Here is a 19,873-nt window from a genome sequence, read left to right on the forward strand (position 1 = left end):
TGCTGTGTGGAAAAGCCCTTTTTTTTGCTAGTTTGAAACCTCCTGTTCGGTCATGTTGCCTAGCTCTTTTAACATGCCACTCAGTGAATCATTCAGAGTGCTGCTGTGCACCGTGCTGCCAGCCTCGCACAAATGCATCCCTCCCCGCACGCTCCATTAGGACGGCTAGCAGCTAATGATAGCTTTGGCAGCCTGTGGTGGAGCTCTGAAGTGCTGCCTGCTTGTAAGCTACGTGATAGTGGATGGCAGGAAGGAGCCAGCCCCTCATCTTGCTATGTATCCCTGGGGGAGTAGCCTTGGAGGTGACAGTCTGTTACTGCCTAGTCTCACTGGCTTAGTATGGGAGAGGAGAGCGTTTTCAGCCTACTTTGACAGCCTTGTGCTAGGACAAGAGGCTTACGGGGTTGTCGTGCCAGAGGAAGGTGCTGGTGGGAACGACTGTATGGTTTCTTCGGAGTGGATCCCGCTGTCCCGGATAGAGGTTGCGCTTGGTGTTGGAGAAACCTCTTGGCTCGTACACTGGGAGGTGAGACCTTTGTACAGCTTCACCAGGGACGACCTGAGGGAGGAGAAATCCATCGTCGTGCTAAGAAATAAGGCAGGGAATGAGCACGAGCGTGTAGAATCACAGAAAAAAGGGCTGGGAGGGACCTTAATATTCCCCCGCACCTCTTCCCACCCAAGGAAAGACCCATTGCACCTAGTCTGTCATAGGCAGTAGTCTTTCTATCCTGTTCCTACTAGCTCTCATGATAGCAGTCCCTCCCCAGCAGGCTGTTCCAGCCCTTTACCACCCTCCATGTTGGGCAGCTTCCCTGAAGTCTGATCTAAAGCAGCACTGCTGCAATTTTTCTTCCTTTGTCCTACTGCCCCAGTGAATCATCACAAGGAGCAAAGACAACCAGGTTTTGATTAAAAAAAAAGTTCTGATTTCAGGGAAGACTCCTGAACCAGAATAGAGCAGTCTAGGTTCAGTATCTATTCTGCCACAGTTCATCTCAAACAAGTTATGGGAGGCTTTTGTTTCCCCCACCCCACTCCCCCAGTAAGATAAGGTAATGCCATTCGCTCTTGATCTCTTTTGTAGCCTGTAAGGGCTTCAGACCACAGGCTTGGACTTCCCCAGGACCCTGAGCTGCTGAAGCAGCTAAACCCCCCTGTATTCTGCCAGCGGTGAGTGACTTTGCTATCAGCTTAAGGAATCAAATGTTCCGATAAAACACATGGCAGCTATGTTTAGGGTTAAACTGAACTTCCCTTCACTCTGAGTTATGAGTAAGGGCCCACCCCAAGTCTGACCTCAGTTTGGAGGACAGATGCCAACAGCTGGCCTTCCCCAGCATTCATAACCAAAGGGCTGTGTTCTACTTCAACAGAGCCGTGTGCCTGTTGATCTTGCCTGGACCTGCACCCCACGTTTCTGGGCTGCCCCCACACCACCCTTTCCCTGGTGATAGAGAGAATGAGGTGATTTTGTGCTTACTTCTTCAGCTTTTTGCGCTTCTGTATGAGCAGGTCCTCGTTGCATTGGAAGAGGAGGCTGTAGTGTGAGATGAAAACCCGGAGGCGCTGCACGCACACCAGCAGCAGGTAATAATCAGGATGCTCTTGCTCCGTGAACTTCAGGACGTTCTGGGGCACAGAGGAGAGCAGGCTGTTTGGAGGGTGTCCTAACCCTTTCTAGGGAGAAGGTACAATCGGGACCATGGCCTGGCCCTCTGCAGTGCACACAGCACTGCCTGGGCACTGGGGGAGCTCTCCCAGGCAGCACCAGTTTCTGGGGGACTTGGACAGAGCCTGTCTGCTGCTCTTCCAGTACAAATACTGGAGGTGTGGGAGGTGCAGTGGTGGAGTCTAGCATTGGATAAACCCAAAATTGGATAAACAAGTTCTCCTTTGATTTTTATTGGGCTTTGCTCCTGTGTTGGTATTTGCCTTGTCTGCAATGCTTCAGTACAATTCAAATAACCTTCCTGCAAACCAGAACTCAGCCTGTTTTTCAGGCAGCTCTGCACAGGAAAGGTCCTTTGCCCCTAGAAGCAGCTCTCTCTCAGCTCCCAGGCATATGGATCACTCAGCAGAGGGGGCAGCTCTATTGCAAGAGCTCAGCACACAGCAAGCGTGCCCCATCTCTGGCCTGCAGGTCTCCCCGAGCAGCAGGCAGCACAGCTTTGGGGTTCCCGGGGGACAGAGACTGGTCCTGTCAGACTCAGTGGGGAACTGGCAAACAGAAACAAGTTGCAGATGAAAAATGAAAACAAAGGGAAAGTCAGCTGACTTTCCCTTTCAAAGGTTTGTTCACAGAGCCCACTGAGTTAGCCAGAGGCCTTGTGGCTGTGCTGGTCCAAAAGCCAGCTCTGAGATAAAAGCCATGTGTTGTCATAAGAGTTCAACAAGACAGTTTCCATCCTGGGGCCCTACCTGTAGATGAATAAGGTATTCGGGGATTCGCTGGACTATATGGAAGAACAGAATGTAGAGGTCAGATTTGATTTCTTCTTCTACCTGAAACAGAGAAAGCAAATCAGAGTCACTCCTACCCATAAAATATGTCTGCTTCCAAATAGTTCTGGGGTTTAGTGAGCGCTTTGCCATGAGTAGTTAAGCAATTCATGGGAGCAGGATAGTCAAGTGACAATTGTGCGTGACAGTGCAACAGTTCCCATCTTGCTTCTGGAAGGGGTATTTGCAACTCCTTTCACCAGCAATGCTAGTCCCAGGGATGAAACTCTTCAGGTCCAGGGGTTATCTATGGGTCACAGTCAGCCTAATTAAGTAAGTGTGTATGTTTAAAGTGCGCTAGTTAAGTTTCACTGAAACCCCAGGCAGACACTGTTTCTCAGAATGAGGGCCTTAGTTTACACCAAAGTGAACTGAACAAAATGGGACAGGCTCTTGATTTAAGGTATCTTGGAAGAAAGTTAGTGTTGTTTTCGTTATTGCACTTTAAAACTACCCTTGCATTTAACTTCTCAGGTTAAAACTAAGAATCAAGGATGCGAGGCCAAATATCTAAAGCTGAACAGTAGAGATTGTTGTCTCACTGAGGAAACTAGCACTTAAAACCTCGCTGCTCTTCTCCCTGTTTGAATGAGTCCTCTGTTTTCCAGGAAACACTCTTATTTTTCTAGGATTTGCATAGGAGAGCCTTCCAGGAGCTTTGATCTGAGATACCGTTTTGTGTCACAGCAGCGATATAGTTTTTGTTTACACACAGTGGTGAACATGTTTAAAGTTGCCTTTAGTAGGTCCTAACAACCATCAGCCATGGCAATGTTCTGGAAACTGGTATTTGGTAACAGAACAAATGGATTCCTGGATTGGCAGGGATGTCTGGCTGTGGGAAGGCACAACAGGAGGAGAGGCAAGCATGCATGCTGCACTTAGGTGTCTGCGAAGCACAGACACAGAAGGAAGTTTACCTCCTTCAGGATCACCACGTGGATCAGAGAGATACATTCTGGCAAGTCCCTCAGGTAAGCAACATAGTAGTCCAGAAAATTGTTCTTAAAAGAAAGAAAGAAAGAAGGAAATTTAGGAAAGATTTTTAGCCACAGAGTCAGCCAGAACAAGAAACTCTGTTTATTCCCCCACATCACTCTTCAGCTCAGCAGAGCTCCTAGCTGTGTAAAGTTTCAGGGCTCAGGACTTCACAAGAAAGTGTGTTTAATGAAATGGGTTCAGCTGTTGAATACAGTGTATAAAACTTTGTAGCAGATGGCTTTGGGGAGCTTGGAAAGGAAGAAACTTTAGGTATATACACTTTTAAAATTCAAAAAAGCCTCCAGTCAGATTTGGTGCATCCTTCCAGGAAAGGTCCCACCCCTCGCCATGGGCTGGGCAGACCTTCACCCTGAGGAGAAGATGCTGGCCCATGGGCAGATGAACAACACAATATGACTGTGAAGGTGCTGTTTTACCTGGGGCTACAGAATTTGGTCTGACCACGCCACTGCACATCGCTTACCCTAGGCGCAGCTTCACAGCATAGCCCCTCTGCTGCACGCTGTCTCAGCCCACCTGTGGGACATCCTGTTTTGCCTGACCCCAGCACAATGTCATGCATCGTAGCAGAAGAGCCCAGAGAGGGCTGTAACGTACCTCATCATTTGTTAACTTCAGGAAGATGTCTCCTAGGATCCCTTGGCGTGGCCAGCTCAAGACTCTCTCCTGTAGAGCGTGAAGTAAATCGACGTGCTGCTGGACCAGGTACCGCAAAGAGTTGGGGAAGAAACTGAAGGGAGAGAATATCAGACCCAGTTACATGGAGCAGAAACACTGAATTGAATCTCAAGGCCCCGGACATGTTCTGCTGAAGTTTGCGTTCACAGGCGGTCAGCATGGGCTTGCTTTATACACAGGTATTATTAACCATTTTTACTGGAGTCCTGGCTGGACCAGGAGGCCCTGTTTCAGGCACTGTGTACATGCAGATATCCTTTGCAGTGAGTTATTAGTGTTTTGAGGGTTTCTTACACTGACTTCTCCAGTGCTTTGTGTAGCTAATCAGAATCACCACAACTGAAAAGCCCAAGCCAGTGCTGCTTTGGCTAACGGAGCAGGATCATGGTCATTAGCAATCCCATGGAGTGCTTGGAGGAGAGCTCCCCAGCTTTGTGTATTGCCTCATTTGTTGGGCCCTTTAACAAACCACCTTTCTGATGCAGAGCCGGTCAAAATGTGCCATTGCCTTTCTGTCACTTCATGCTGATTTCATCCCGAATCAGGATGAAAATATCAAAATATTTTGCCAGATGGAAAGTTCTCAGGGAAAAAAAAGGAAAAGTGAAAACTCACTTGGCACTGTCAAAATGTTTCAGTCTGAACTGTGTCTGTCGTGAAACTGTTTAACCAAGTCCATATTTACCCATGTTCCAAAAGTCCCACAATGTGCTTCTGTCAAATGACTCCAAGGATGCCTCCGGCCAGGACGCAGTGCATTGTGTGAAAAGCAGTATGGTCAGAGACCCCAGCATCTGCAGGCTCAGGGGCTAAGAAACTCGAAATGAAACTTCTCTATTCAGTTTAACAAATATATCAAATCCAGTTGAAACGACCCAAAACAAAATAGTTGGTGTGATTTTTCCTTGCAGGCTTTGTGAAGTGAGCACCTGTCAACCACATTGATCTATGAGGAGGAAACTTCAATGTCTGCCTTGAATTGTACAAATTTACAGCTTTTCAGGGATATGCTACTTCAGCAAACAGGCAGGAATGTCTTTAATCCCTGCAAAAACCTTCCAGTGCCTCCAATTTTCAACTTGAAATAAGCTTTAAATGTTTAAATATCTCTGTGTGGATGAACTGAGTGAGGGGATGAAACAGGAAGAATATTGACTAAAGAAAGAGCATACTAAATCAAATACCTTCTCTCTTTGGTGCTCCTTTTCACATCTGGTCCTTGCAATGTGGCCTTGATCTTCAGGATTAGGGAAAGGTTGATGACATATTTCCTTTCTGACTCCAGCAACTCCAAAGCGATGTTCTGCCTTTTAGCTTCCACAAAAAAATGGTTAAGTTTAGGGAAAAAAAAAAAAAAAAAAAGCTGACCCCAAGGACAGCATCATGTTATACTGTATTTGGCCTGGTGATCTGACACTAAATCGTAAAAGGAGAGTCAGTTTTCCCCAAAATATGATATTCTAGCCTGACGCTACAGCAAACGTGTTTCCAGCTTTTTTCAAAGATCTTAGGAAAAACCAAACAAGCAACCAAGGGCAAAACAATTCATACCAGAGATTAACGTGCAGTTTCCTACAAAACGAGAAGTTGTATTTCCCACCCACTTCCGCAGCTCCACTGTCACAGCCCCACCAGCACTCTGAACCTGTTGGGTCTTGGAACGGAGGATGGGTGTCCTGGGTGCAGAGTGTGTTTGGGGTGTCTTATTTGGTGGCCTGGACCAGCAAATGCAAAGGCCAGGGGTCCTGGGGACTCTGAGGCCCTGAGGGAGTCCCTCCGGGCAGGGGAAACTGGCTTGTTTGTCTCTGTAAAGGGTCATTACCAGCTCCCACCAGGTGTGAGTGCAGCTCTGAGCCTCTCTGGCTGCAGGTTTCCTCTCTGCGCTTACCAGCCAAAGAGGGTTCACATATAATGTTGTCTGCTGAGCTGTATCTGCTTTGGCCCATATCTTTCCCTCTCTCTGGTTGCTCTTTGGATATATATTCATCTCCCCAGTCCTTAGTGTCCTTGGGCTGCTTCCACACTGTCGATGGCAGATGCACCTTTGACTGACCATCCGTTGTCAAGGAAGGCTTGAGGCCATCATCTGTCTCTATGGCCGCTCCTGCAATGGCAAATAGCGGTGTGGCCTGTGACATCTCAGTCGGCAGGTATGCTGAAGCAGGCAGCCAACGTGTATTATTTTCCCTGTAAAGTACTGGAAGGGGAGCTTGAAGCATTCTTGGTGCTTAACAAGTGATATAGCCTCATCGAGTTAATTTACAACTCCAAACAGAAGTGCAGTTGATGAGCACTTCAGCAAAACAAGGTTCTGCACCCTTCCAGGGTATTTTCAAACTCGGTTGTTATTTTCTGACCAAAAAAGGTCCAAAATTAGATATCTATGCTAGAAAAGAAAAAATATATATTCCAGGTATGGTTGCACTCCAAGATTTTGGGACATTTCAGGACTTGATAATATGACATTTATTGACAGGTATTGTAGAAATGGGAATTATGATTAGAATTAGGATTTAAATGTCACTCTCAGTGGATATAAACTGACATGGCTCTTACAGTTTTTGTCAGTGTAATGTGGTTATACAGCAGCAGCAGCGGGATGGGTAGTCTGAGGCTATTAAATCACAGAGAAGGCAGGGGAGGACATGTTAGTGCCATAGGGCTGGAATTGCTTTAACGCAAATGGTTTGAATTTGGTTCACAATGAACTACCTTCCATAGTTTTTGTTCTCTTTTTCTTTCAGTGGATTGAGGTGAAAGAGCCATGTGGAACAATAAGTACTTCTAGTGAATACTGTAAACCTCTGGTGGTGTTTCTCATCTGCCCTTGGTTTTTTTGTTTTTTTGTTTTTGGCCAGGATCCTTAGTGTGTCCTCAGTACATCCTTCTCTTATTTCTTTCCCGTTTTTATTTTGCCACAGAAAACCAACTGTTCTCTCTCTAACTCTTCAGGCCTGTCTGTGAGGAGTCTGTTTGGAAGCTGGTGGGCGAATAAAGCAGCTCACCACCTCTACCGGTGGGTAGTCGCTGTAAAAGCCGACTCTTGCCATGTGGCAGAATGGCTCGGTGGTTAGTCTTTGCCATATCAGTGAGCTTCAATTCTTCCTTTCTGCAAAAGCCCTTTTAAAGGCAGCAGCAGAAATGCTGTGCTGGCCAAGTAGCAATGCTTCACATTGTCTATCAGTTACTTGGCACTTCAGGGACCCAGATTTGCCCTGACAGCTCAACAGCTGCATGAAAACCGGTGCACGGTGAAAAGAAAGTCATTGCTGTGAAACGCATTCCTTGAAAGCAGTTCTTCAGTGCAGTAAAGCCAGCACTGTAATTGAATCATTGTCCTACTGTTTTTTAACAGTTGGATATTTTCCTACCTGGACCTGCTATGACTTTCACGCCCCCGTCTCCCATTGGCATGATCCTGGTGTCAGACACTATTGAAAAACAAAGGAAAACTTAATGAGAGGCTGTAGAGCAGGTTTCCTCCTGACAAACCCCATCAGTATGGTCAGATCTTTTAGCCTTTCAAGTTTTTGGTCTGGGAAAACCCCTGTTAAATCATCTGCTGAGGAAGAAGCTGCTCTTTACCGTTGTGCCTCTGGTCTTTGTTTCAGTAGCACCTGCAGACGAGCTAATGTGGGGCCCCGGTTGTGCTTGGTGCTGTACCACCTCAGAGGAGCGTGAACAGTCCTGGCTTGTCCTTGTTCAGGAGATGCAAGTCAGGTAGGACAAACCCAGCAGGCAGAGTGAGAGGATGGAGGCCTGCCATTGTGACACAGCTGGTATTTTGGGTGAGGAGGAGCTTACCGAAGAGTGGAGGGGTAAGACGACCAGGAGAAGCAGGTAAGAGGCAGGTGTGGGATGAGGGATGTGTGGGAGAGGGCTGACGCACCACCTCAGAGCAGGGCAGAGGGGGCCCATAACTGGCCAGATTCTGAGCAGAGCAGAGCACTAATGTTACAAGGGAGAAGATGCAGCCTGATTCCCTTTTCCTGAAGGAGGCAAGGAATGGCTCTTGGGGCAACATTCACAGTCTTCTGCATCCAGGCCGGTGCCGAGGCCATGCTTGCCTTCCTGAGACACGGTGCTGAGGTGCAGACACAGACCCAGGAGCAGTGCTGCTGGAGGCAGCACTGTCCCTTTCTCTTTCTGTGCTGTTGGCACCTGAGCAAAACCTGGTGTCCTCTTAACTTAGGGACCTTCTCTGCAGGTTTTTTTCCTGAGGAAAGCACTGCACTTGCCTAGTCCGGCTGTCTCCTACCTTTTTCGTAGGTCACGTTGTGCAAAAGACTAGTAAAATCTTCATTGATCAGCACAGGGTCTGGCAGGTTAATGGATCGAAATGGGCTGCCTTGGAGAGGCGTGGGTACTGTCTGTGACCCGTGGTCGTCCTTCTGTGCTCTTCTGTACAAATACAAAGAATGAGACAGAAAACATGAATACTACAGGAGAAGCTTCTAGCTACACTACAGCCGTGGCAGGCACCAGCATAAGTGCAGAGACAGAAGCAGAGCAACTCAAGCAGACACCAGGAATGGAGTTGGCTTTGATGCTCTTCATGAGCAATATCCTGGAAGTAACTTCCACTGGCTATAGGAGAAAGTTATTTCAGATCTGCTCTTTTGCAGAACGTATGTCAGCTAATTAAATGGCTTAATTAGCTCAGGGGTTAGCCTAGATTTGCGAAGTGTTTGCATCTAGGCAGTTGTACATCCATCATCCAAACTCCATTTTCAAAGGGAGGCTAATCAGGGCCAAGGTGGACGAGCAGTCTGTCTCCTCACAGTAACAGAGTGGCCCAGCAATGTGAGAACATGCTCCCACATGTCCCTGCTCAGAGAAGCAACGGTTAGTGACAAGGAAACAGAGCATGACTGCACCTTCGGGTGCCCGTCAAGTCCTGCACGCTTGGCACTGGGAGAAGGGAGGAGAAACTCCACTGCTGTTGTCAGATAGGGTGGCTTAGCAACGGCTTTTAATGGTCACAAGTATTCCTGCCCCAACACATCTCTGGTAGGTCTGTGCGTTTCAGCAGGCCTTGGTTTCCCCAAGAGCCGCTGGGAGTTTTTTGCTGCTAGAATCCCACTGAGTGTTGGTGATTTTCTGCTGTGTTTGCTCAGTGAGTATACGTCTAAAAGCTGGGGTGAACTGAAGGCTGGAGCTGCTGTTAATAATCAGGGCTTATGCCCAGCCAGGAAAATACCGCGAAATTAAGCCATAAGGAAATGAACCAAAACAGACACCAGTATTAATAAGCCCATCCGGAGCCCTGGAGTTCAGGCCCTTACTTCGCTTTCATTTTCCGTGATTCCCGCCGCTTCTCTTGCTGCAGCTGCTCGATTTTCTGTTGCATTTCCTCCTGCTTGGCGCTGATTTCTTCAATCATTGACTTTGCATCGCTGAGCTCCTCCTGAGAAACAAGGAAAAACACAGTGTTCCCAGTGTCCCAGCATAGGTATTCACACATTGTGCTTGTTGGCCTAGATCCCAGTGTGATCACTTGTGTATAAGTTTTTGTCAATTGGGCCTTGAAGCTGTCTTTTTAGCCCTGTTTCCCAAGGAAACGAGGCCCAATGCAACCTCCCTGTGCATGTGGCTCACTGTCAGCATGTCTTCCCCCAGCAGCCCTCAGGCAGTTTCAACTGGACCTGGCATGGACCTAGAGCTCTCTGACGCATGAAATTCCTGCAGGTTTCATCAACGTGATCAGCAGAACGGAGAAGAGGAACTCAAGAGTTTCTTGTAAATCGCAGGAGAGGGGTTTTTTCTCCCTAGCAAATAAGAGGCTTCACCAGGAGCTCAGCCACACCATTAGACGATGGACATGAGCATGAGGCAGAAGGAAAGTAGCCTTTGCCCCTCCTGCTTCTGGCATAACTCCTTGCATCTGGGTTTTGAAACCCCTTTTTCCCCCATAATGATGTCCTGGATAACCCTGCCTCTGGCTGTTTTGTGACCACTGCCACGTGCCCTTATGCTTCTTGCTGTCTCCCTTGCTCAGTTAGGACCCCAGGACCACCTTCTGCTCAGTGCCAGCTGTCTCGCCCTGCCACAGGGGCAATAACAGGCTTTTCCGGTAAATAGCCCTCTTTATCTTCAGAAGGTATTATTGACTCAGCAAAACCTCTTGGGGAAAATTTACCATAAAAACAATAAAACCGTTCCTCTGCCAGCCTCCTCGCAGGCAGTCATCCAGTTTCTGCAGGGAGCTGCTGGCTGGTTCGAAGTGCACACCAAGCCCTCTCGCTAGGCTCTAGGCTCTCTCGGCGGCCCTTTGTCTTTAACCTCTTGGGCTGGATCAAGCCAGGCCGCGCTTCCTCCCGGCCGCGTGGGAATGCAACTTCAAAAGGCTTTAGGGTTTTGTATTCGTTCCCTGCCCACCAGCAGCTTTGCTTGCTGCAGGAAATGCCCCCACCTGACCCAGGGAGATGTGTGGCGCAGGGGCACAGCAGCGAGCGTGCCGCGTGCCCGTAGCATGTCGCATGTGCAGCCCTCACCATGGGCCCCTTGTGCCCAAGGCGGCAGGCGGCACTGCCTCGTGGCCCCTCGAGAAGCCCAAATGGGCCAGGGCGTGGGTTACATTTGGGTGACGGTCTCTTTGTGGGGGGAACCCAAGGCCGAAGGAACTGCACCAACTACATCTGCAAATAATTGCCAATTCATTTCCTTCTCAAGCAGGAAGGATCGATGGGGGAGAGCTGCCCCGTGCCACCAGAGCAAACGTGGCAGGTAGGCATCCCTCCCACCGGTCGCGCTCCTACCTTGAACGTGTTGAGGGAGTTCTTCATCTCAGCCACTTTCTCTTCCATGGCACAGCGGCAGCTCTTGACCTTCTCCTCCAGGGCGTACTCGCCATGCTGGATTCGTGACAGCTCCTGCATCGCTTCTGTGAAACCCGCCTTCAACTCAGAGGCTAATGCCTGCAACTAGAGGAACCACAAACACGGTGGGTTCAGTCCCTCCTCCCAGACACAGGTGGCTGTGTCCCCAAGGGTCACTCATGGCGCAAAGACTGGGCATAACCCGTCCTGTAAGGTGCTGTCCTCTCTCTCCTCCTCCTGTCATGGCTGGGAGACACGGGGCTGTTCGGTTCCTGCTGCAGCCTCAGCATGGGGTAGGCATTTTTCTTGGACAATTAATGTGCTCCTTTCCAGCCCCAGAGTTTTTCCAAGCTCTCCGGCAGGTTGCAGCCTGTCCGTCTCCAGCAGGAGAGGGCAGCCTGGAACACGCTGAGCAGGTTTGCAATAACAGCAGCCAGATTATCGATCCCCAAAGCAGCTGAGCAACCCAGAACGTGACCCCTTTGGAGCAAGGCGTCCTCCCCCGTGTGCTGGCAGGGCTGGTGCTCTCCCTGCACAGGTCTAACGCCTGCTGGCTCTCAGAGGGCTGCGGAGAAGCCGTGTCCTTTGTCCGTGGGCCCTTTCCAGGGAGGGAAACGGCTCTTTGCGGGGAGGGAGTGGGGACTTTCTCCTGGCATACAAAGACAGTGTGCCCACCATTGCTGTTTTCTATCCCTAGAGGCCCTAGCCCTGCTGCAAGAGCTCACAACCTAAGCTGGAGGCAGCCGGTTGACAGCTGGGCAAAGCAGGAGGCAGACCGGGCTGAGCCAGGCTGGCAGAGCGAGCGGACAAGGCAGGTTTGGAGGTGGGCACTAGGGAAAGAGGCAGCCTGCGGAGGGCTAAGCGGGGACACCCTCTTTGGGGGTAGCTTGGGCCGGCGACCCCAAACTCGGCACCCACTGCCGTCAGCGAGGCTCTCGTTCTGCCTGCACGAAGCCCGCAGCTAGGTCGCGGCCCAAGGCGCTTCGGTACCAGTGGTTTTTACCTTTACAACAGAAATTCGGCCTAACATCTGGTTATAAACTGAGTCCAAAACTGGAGCACTGATGGTAAGAGGACAGCCACCCCGGGGAACTCAGGCGCTTGAGTCCTGTAAATGGAGCAGAGATGGCTTCCGATACCTCAGGGCAATGGCATACACCATCCTCCTCTGGTCAAGACAGCCTCGGTCACCGCTGCCATGGAGCGGACCGGCAGTGTCTTTACAGAGGACGTCTGCCTGACATCCCCACTCCTGCCCCAGCGCTTGCCCCGCAGTCCCCCAGTCCGGTCTGGCTGGACACATGCTTCCAGAGCTGCGAAGGGCTCCCTCACCTGACCTCCTCCCTCTCCCGTGGGGGCAGGCATCCAGCGAGAGGGGACTGGGAGCACGTTGGGGTGGAAAAACCTCGGCCTTGCCTAGCTACGGGAGCACCCAGGGATCTCATAGCACTGCTGGGACCAGAGCACATCCAGCAGTGAGGGTAGCCGGAAGGGACAGAGGGGCCATTCAGGTGCTCAGAGCAACTGCTGGAGTTGTGCTGCTACGGGGGGTAATGCACGCACCACGTCTGATAGCTTTGCCCATTTATCAAAGCCCAGGGTGGTGATCCAGGTGGTCCTGGCATCATCAGACATCCTAATGGACAAGCTTGGAGAAATGGGGGGACAAAAAGTGCTGCAACTGTGTGAAATGTTAATATTCCCATGCTTTGTCACTGGTGCTTGCCTTGCACAGTACGGCTGATTTCCCTAGCATCACGGCTGGGCATCCTACGCTTTCCTCCAAGTGAAAAGTTGTGATGCTTCAGACCTCTTTTAGAGATCTGCTTCAGGATGGAGGCATCGCAGCCTCCAAGTCCTGCTAGCAAGGGAGGCAGTCTAGAAGCTGGCCCTGGAGGTGTCTGTGTCTGGGGAGAATAAGCCCAAATTGAAATGCCCCTGCCGACAAGGCTGGCCATATTCTCCTCAGATGCTTCCAGCATGGGGGTAAACTAGACAGATCCTTTGCAAAAGTTACAGGGTTGGGAAGCAACACTGATCTTGAAGTTTTAGAGTCCAAAACTGCTGGGCATCATCAAAGTCAGAAAAAAAAAATGCTCTTGTAGAGAATTCATTGTCCATGTGTACTGAAACTCTGTTTGAAAGCAGAGTTTGAGCAGCTGAAGGAAAGATCTGGATTAGAGACGGGACTAAAGTACCCTCTGTATTTCAGCAAATGCATCTAAAGGTACACAGTCACTTGTTACTGTAGGGTTCACTGTTGGCCAGTCTCAGCTCTGCCAGTCACTGTGCTAGTTTGGTTTCTCTGTCTACTCCTCAGGACAACGCTCCAGATCCCAGCCTGGGTCTGTTGTGGCCAGTATGCAGCTGGAGCTGGCAGTGGATATTTCAGACACCAAAATACATCTTCTGCTCTCATATCCCTTTGTTGCCGTTTGATGGATGAAAGCAGCAGTGACCCCAGTCAGCCGCATCTGCCAGGATTTGTACAGCTGGACACAAAATGCTGAAACCCTGAGAGCTGGGTCCTGCCAGAACTCCCTCCTCTGCCACCCTCAGTGCTAGGAGCACAGAAAGGAAGCATAAACAGCCTTGTGGCATTGGATGCAGGTTTGACCCCAAATCAAATGGAATGCTTTAAAAGCAACACATTATCTTTGAACTCTTGCCAAGTGCGGTGCAGTGCTTGAGCACTGGATTTTTGTTTGAGATCGTTTCTAATAACAAGCTGCAGAAAACCATCCTTTAAATCCCTTGTGTTTTTACAATGAACGGAAGCCTTCAAAGTGTTGGCTCATGCTTATGTCTTGCCCACGTGCTTATGCCTATGGGCCTGGAGAGACAACTCACTGGTTTGTGAGCCCCTGGAAAGTCATGCAAATTCTGTTTCTAAAGCTTTTGAAGTGCAACATGTACCAAAAAAGACAGATTTCATACTGCTGTGGAGACTTGGCAAGAGTTTAACTGTAATGTATTGTCCTGACTCACCTATTCATGGGAACAAATACAGCTGAAGAGGAAGACACCTTAGTAAATTAATTTGAACTATCTAATGTCTTGAAGGTAAATGGATCTGCATGGTCAGAAGGAATCCTTAGAACCTGTCCAAGAACTGGGAAAGACCTGTTCCAAAAAAACTCTTAGGGATCTAAATAATCTAGTATGAGATGTACATTTCAGCACCCAACTGCCTTTGCAGTGTGGCCCTCAAACCTGACAGCACTGCAGTGTGGGAACCAGCACCATGCATCTGTAAAAGGTGATGTCTTCTGGGGGGGCTAACTCTTATTTTACCTGCTGCCCTGGTGTTTTTCAGCTCTGTGTGGAAAAGCCCTGCATATAAGACCTCTAGCGAGACTGAGTAACTGCCCGTTGGAAAATGAAGGATTCTCCTCCACTCTTTGCATGACCCTGATCAAGAGGACAATGAGAAGCAATCACCTGTGACGCTCACTTGACCTCCACCCTACGGGAATATGAACTCTGTGCAGAAGTTACTTGGTGGGTTCTGTTTGCAAAACATCTCGACTCTCCCTGATGTCGAAAGCTTTGCTCTGAGACTTCTAGGCAGCCCAAGGAAGAGGGTCGTAGCCAGGAGACGGGGATAGCTTGCAGAAGGATGGGCCTGGGATGGAAAGCAGAGAGGAGAGCCTTCGCGAGCTGGGTTTACTGCCCCTGTTGCTGCTGGGAAGGTGAGGAGGAACCCTTGTTGCCACAAGTAGCTGTGTCACCACACATCTCCCCCAGCACCAGCCAGCCAGGCTGTCCAGGGCTCTGCATCTCCAAAGGGATCACCATTCCGCACCTGCTGCCTATGATCCTTACACTAGCACTGGGCCTGCTCTTGGGGACCTTGAGCTGAAGCCTGTCCAAGCCAGTAAGAAACAAGTCTGTGATGAGGAAATACTGCAGATGAATAACTCTCTTGTTATAAAAATATCCTAGAAAAGAGCAAAACCTCCTATGGCCTTGAAGAAGTGTTGCAGTGGTACCTAGGGTGGTCTCAGATAGCCAGGATTTTCAGTTCAGGGAAAGATTGCTCTCTCAAAGTGCAGCTCCAGGTGGAACTGGAACAAGGTCTAAAGTGCTCAAAACTCTTGAATTTCCTGCAGACTAGAAATGCCTAGGAAACGTCATTGTGGAGACATTGAAACTGTGTTACTTCCAAGCTTCCTCCAGCTTATCTACTATCCATCGCTTTGCATGTCTTCCTATATGGCTGATGTGAAGAGGTAAGTAAATATTGTGTTACACAAAAGATAGCTCTCTTATCTTGTTAGTGACATTGCCTGAAACTAATTTGGCAGAAATCTAACACTTTCCACAAAGTCTGGATCTGATTTTCCTAAGCTGCTTGTTGCATGCTCTTACTAGGGAAAAAACAAATTTCTAGTACAGCTTCTTGGTCTGATGTTTAAAGGCAACACTTCTACAACCAAGTCAGCAGGGAGCCTGACCCTAAGGGTATATCTAGCATTTACAGGCAAGGACAATGGGAATAAAGAGCAGCAGGGTAAGGACAAAAGAGAAGGATGGAGGTATTTAAAGGGAGCTGCAAGCACACTGCACTTCTCAGCTTGTTTCATCTCTTGGAGGTCTTTTTTGGTAACCGCGATGTCACTAGGGGCCTCGCTGATGCAGAAGGGAACACTGAGCTGGTAACATGAACTGAAAGGATTCTTTAGGGCGTCCACATCTCAGCTGGGTTTTTCCGGAAAGCATACGTGTGCACAGTGTTCCTCAGCACTGTGGAGGGGGAGGTTTCCCAGTATGCTGGCCCTACAGCACATGAGCTTTCCAGGCACGCTGGACCCACTGCACTGGGCTCTTCAGCAACCAAGTCGCAGCTCCTGCTCGGAGCTGTCTGGAGGGGAAAAGAGGACGAGACAAGGGAAACTGCCTTCATAATGCAGTGCTTTATCTTCTCTGTTACGGGCAAGGGGCATCCAGTAACTCTACAACCACTTGCCATGTTGCACTTACAAGCAATTATGGGCATTAGTGTTGCAATGGTGCCTAGGGTGGTCTCAGATAGCCAGGATTTCCAGTTAGGGAAATGTTGCGCTCTCAGATTGCAGCTCCAGATTGAACTGGACCAAGGTTTAAAGTGCTCAAAACTCTTTTGACTTTCCTGTAGACTGGAAATACCTAGGAAACATCATCTTGGAGACACTGAAACTCTGCATCTCACAGGAACGAGGCTCCCTGGGCCGTGACATAGACAATCTTTCACATTCATGGTAGCTAATTGCTGCACAAATGTCACATCGAAGAATGGCCACAGAGCTCTGGAAGTCCTGAGCACCTTGAGCCACACGGGGGATCAAGCTCAGGGTTTCCAAGCTCCTGGCTGGGGAGCCAGGCAGAGACATGCAGCAAGATTCAAAGCTCTGGCCTGCCCGGCTGCACCGGAGTTTCAGGCAATAGCACCCCTCAGTGCAAGGAGCTGCGAAGCTGCCAGGAGAACTCCAAAGCCTCCCAGGAGACTTGCTCCCCGCTGGAGAAGACGCCCCAGGTCAATCAACACGTCTTTGCTCCTGGGGCCATTCATCCAGTTTGGTTGAAAGCTCATCAGAGTTCAGCCATGTAATCTCCCTCTGGCCCAATAAATTGACATTCTCTAATTGGTGCTAATGATGCCAGCTAATTTCTTAGCTGAGCACGCAAATCACCTGTCTAAACACAACCAGTTGTGAGCGGAGAAGTTTTACTGGAATGTCTTTTAAGATGAGGCCCAAGAGATGATATGTATGACATTTATTCATGCAGTGTGCACATTTTGGTTGCCATGTTCCTTGTAAGTGCCTACATTTTTTTCCCCACTGGATTAGCTTTGTAACTACTGGTTATCTATTAGTAACTCTTCAAACTCATGGAGTTATTCAGGGCATTTTGCTCATTTTTACCTGGGAAATCTGTGTTGCAGGGTTACTCACAGGCACACTTTCAGTCCCTCCTGTGGGAATAAAGAACTTCAGTCAATTAAAATGACTTATTATGGTTGCTATAAATAACTGGAACAGAGGATTTGAAGTCCCTCTCAAGGTACAAATCATTTCTAAAGGATTCGAGTCTCACTTTAAGAGATGTGGACACCATATAGGTTGTACAATAACTGCAGTTATAAAATGGGAATGGCTCCACTAAATCTGACCTTATGTTCACCTAATTTGCTGCCCTGCTCCTGTCCAGAGCTGATCTATACAGAGAGATGAAAAACCCTATATGCACAATTATGAACAAATTGCCCCCTGAGAAGTTAATTTCCATGTACTAGCCTTTAGTAACAAGTTTTTACTCTAAAGTATTACAGTTTAGTCTCTCTTTGAAAATTGTGATTTTTTTTAATACTCTATCATACCTATTTTCATTATCCCAATAAAAGGCTGATCTAGTCAGGGTATTTTAAGCCCTAACTTATATTTTGTCACAACAGGTCCCAAGCAGTAATCATGTGTTTTGTAACACCAAAAAATACACTCTTTTATGAGTTTAAATTCCTGGTTTTTGTGGCATTGTGATCCCACCTGGTCTTGTATAATGGAGATGGGCTTAACATTTCCAAACAGACTCGGCTCACGGAGGAGCTTAGATCCATTTTGCAAAAGTGATCTGAACACAGCAGAGGCATTCTCTCTAGGCATTATTGGGGTTTTGATGGAAAAAAGTCTATGTTTGTTTATTTCTTCTTCTACCATGGTCTCATTTGTGCAGAAACCTTCAGTTATCCACCAGAAATTGTCACTGGGTGTGCTCCCCTGGCACTTGGAGGGAATCGCAGTCCCATTGTCATCGAATTCTGTGGTGTTCTCTACACCGGGCTCCCTACCTGGCCTCCAGCTCCCAGAAAGCGCCATGCCACCCGATTCCTGGTCTGGGTCACCTCCCCTTGGCAATGTCCCTTCACAACATGCGTTTTCTGCTGCCTCCAGGAATTTGCTTTACCCTCTACACTGTCAGTCACCAGTGTGGCCGGTGGCCCATTTTGGGGGTGGCTGAGCTCCTTCCGTCCTTGCTGGCTCCAGGGGCTCAGCGCCTTACCTTTAAGAGCACAGAAATTCAGGCCTGCAGAGGCCTGAGAAGGGTTTAGGGCAGACTTTGCCCCAGTTAACAAGTGGAAAGATGAAGCCTGGAAGTCAGGGCTTTGCAAAGCACAGCTCCGCTCCGTGCTGATTACTCTGCCCCTGAGGGGGAATGTGGGTTACTGCCAAGGGCACCTACGACTTGGCCCTGTTCCGGTCTCTAGGATTTGTCCTGATTTGGAGGAATGTGAGCAAATTCCCTAGCGACTCCTGGAAGCGAGAGGCAGAGGAGGGGAGGTGGGTGTTCCTCTCTGCCCATGTGCCACCCTCGCAGCCGTGGGGTTTGGCAGCAGGGTCAGGCACTGACCCCCTGGGAGATACTCTCCAGGGTTCTTGCTGGGGGAAGCAAGGGACAGCGGGCTGATTTGGAGAAGTAACCAAGACCAGCGCTGCCAGCCATTAGGGCTTGAAATCCATCAGCGAGCCCTCACCAAAGGCTGAGTTTTTTTAAATCACAAGTTGTTTTTATTTTCAGGTTTGGCCCTCCTGGGTTCATCTTCAATTTTTCTCTGCAACCCCAGAAACTGGAAACTGGTTTTTGGCCTGACCGATGAAACTTGCTCATGATTCCTGGAGCCAAGGCTTGAGAAAACAGCCAGTGCCCTGAGATCCTCTGAAATCAAGAAGAAGCCTTGAGGTATGTGTCTGTTCTGATGTAAATGACTTTTACTGTAAGATGGTAACGACTGACCCACTAACCCGAAAAGAGCAAGAGGACATGTTCCTCAGTTAAAAACACAGTACAAAATAGATGCTGGGAAGACAGGGAGATGATGTTTTTGCAGAGTGCAAAAGGTGCTGGATGCTGAGCTGTGTGAAGTGCCACAGATGTCAGGCAGAAGTAAGGGAGAGTGAGGAAGGGCCATGGTCTCTCTCGTCTCACTTTTCCTTTGGGTGGTTTTTCAAACCGATCTATAATGTAGAGGGCTGGAGCCAAGCCCTGCTGAAGTCTGCAGGGATCTTTCATTTGGGTTTGGATCCAGATCAGTCCGTAACATCCTCAGACACACTCAAAGCTAGGAACTGCCTCTGAGAAAGGGCAGAAGATGGGAGAGGATCCCTGCTACTGTGATTTTACCTCCCGCTCCTGCATGTGTGAGCAGATGCGCTCTCTGAACCCTGTGTGTACCTGGCCAAAACCCCAATCATCTCTGCAAAGTCGCTGCTGAGCTGCACTGTGGGAAGCAAGGGGCTTCGTGGTTATCTCCCAATTTCTGCAGTGAGCATCTGCAGCCCATGGGGGCATACCAATTAATTGGAAAAAATCCTTAAGTTAATTTCCTTTTCAACCTGCTATTGTGCAGGGGCCTAGGTACACAGACCTAATTTAGTCAAATTAGAATAATAATAATATAGAAATTAACTCCTCCGGTTCCTGTGCCATGACTGAACGTTGGCACCACCGAGCATCTTTTAAGAGGGAAGGTGACAGTCTGAGCAGGAAGGGTCTCTATCGAGCTGATAATCATGGGCAGTGGTAAAGGCTACTCCCCCTGCTCTTCATAGGTTCAGGAGCTCCTCAGCATCCAAACGTAGTCACCTCTGAGGTAGCGAGGCCGAGCACAACGATGCTGCAAATGGTTTGGGATGGAAAGCAAGTACCAGCAGCCCCACATCCCTCTGCAAGAAGAATGTGTAAAGCCGATAACCGCTAAAGCCCTGGACCTGAAAGTGCTGAGCTTTGTAGACTTGGTAGAGGTGCTGCTGACTGCAGCAGGAGTCTGGATTGGGGCACTGACATGAGCATAACCTCTTGTGACAGTGCGTGTGGGAGAGAGAGGCAGATCCTCA

At 49.0% G+C, this 19,873-nt stretch overlaps 1 protein-coding gene across 1 annotated transcript in view; it reads right to left on the bottom strand.

Moving 5' to 3' along the window:
- ARHGEF33 (Rho guanine nucleotide exchange factor 33) overlaps positions 1–19,873 on the bottom strand; it is a 34,174-nt gene that overhangs the window by 8,073 nt on the left and 6,228 nt on the right. The window contains exons 3-14 of the mRNA XM_026110455.2: positions 16,907–16,956; positions 10,941–11,105; positions 9,468–9,589; positions 8,441–8,583; positions 7,554–7,613; positions 6,071–6,286; positions 5,367–5,496; positions 4,102–4,234; positions 3,423–3,506; positions 2,422–2,505; positions 1,484–1,632; positions 401–586 (exon numbers count right to left, since the gene is read on the bottom strand). Of these exons, the coding sequence (XP_025966240.1) occupies positions 401–586; positions 1,484–1,632; positions 2,422–2,505; positions 3,423–3,506; positions 4,102–4,234; positions 5,367–5,496; positions 6,071–6,286; positions 7,554–7,613; positions 8,441–8,583; positions 9,468–9,589; positions 10,941–11,105; positions 16,907–16,956 (1,522 nt within the window). The remainder of the gene's footprint in view (positions 1–400; positions 587–1,483; positions 1,633–2,421; positions 2,506–3,422; positions 3,507–4,101; positions 4,235–5,366; positions 5,497–6,070; positions 6,287–7,553; positions 7,614–8,440; positions 8,584–9,467; positions 9,590–10,940; positions 11,106–16,906; positions 16,957–19,873) is intronic.

Source organism: Dromaius novaehollandiae, chromosome 3, assembly GCF_036370855.1.
Source record: "Dromaius novaehollandiae isolate bDroNov1 chromosome 3, bDroNov1.hap1, whole genome shotgun sequence".
Classification (NCBI taxonomy): domain Eukaryota; kingdom Metazoa; phylum Chordata; class Aves; order Casuariiformes; family Dromaiidae; genus Dromaius; species Dromaius novaehollandiae.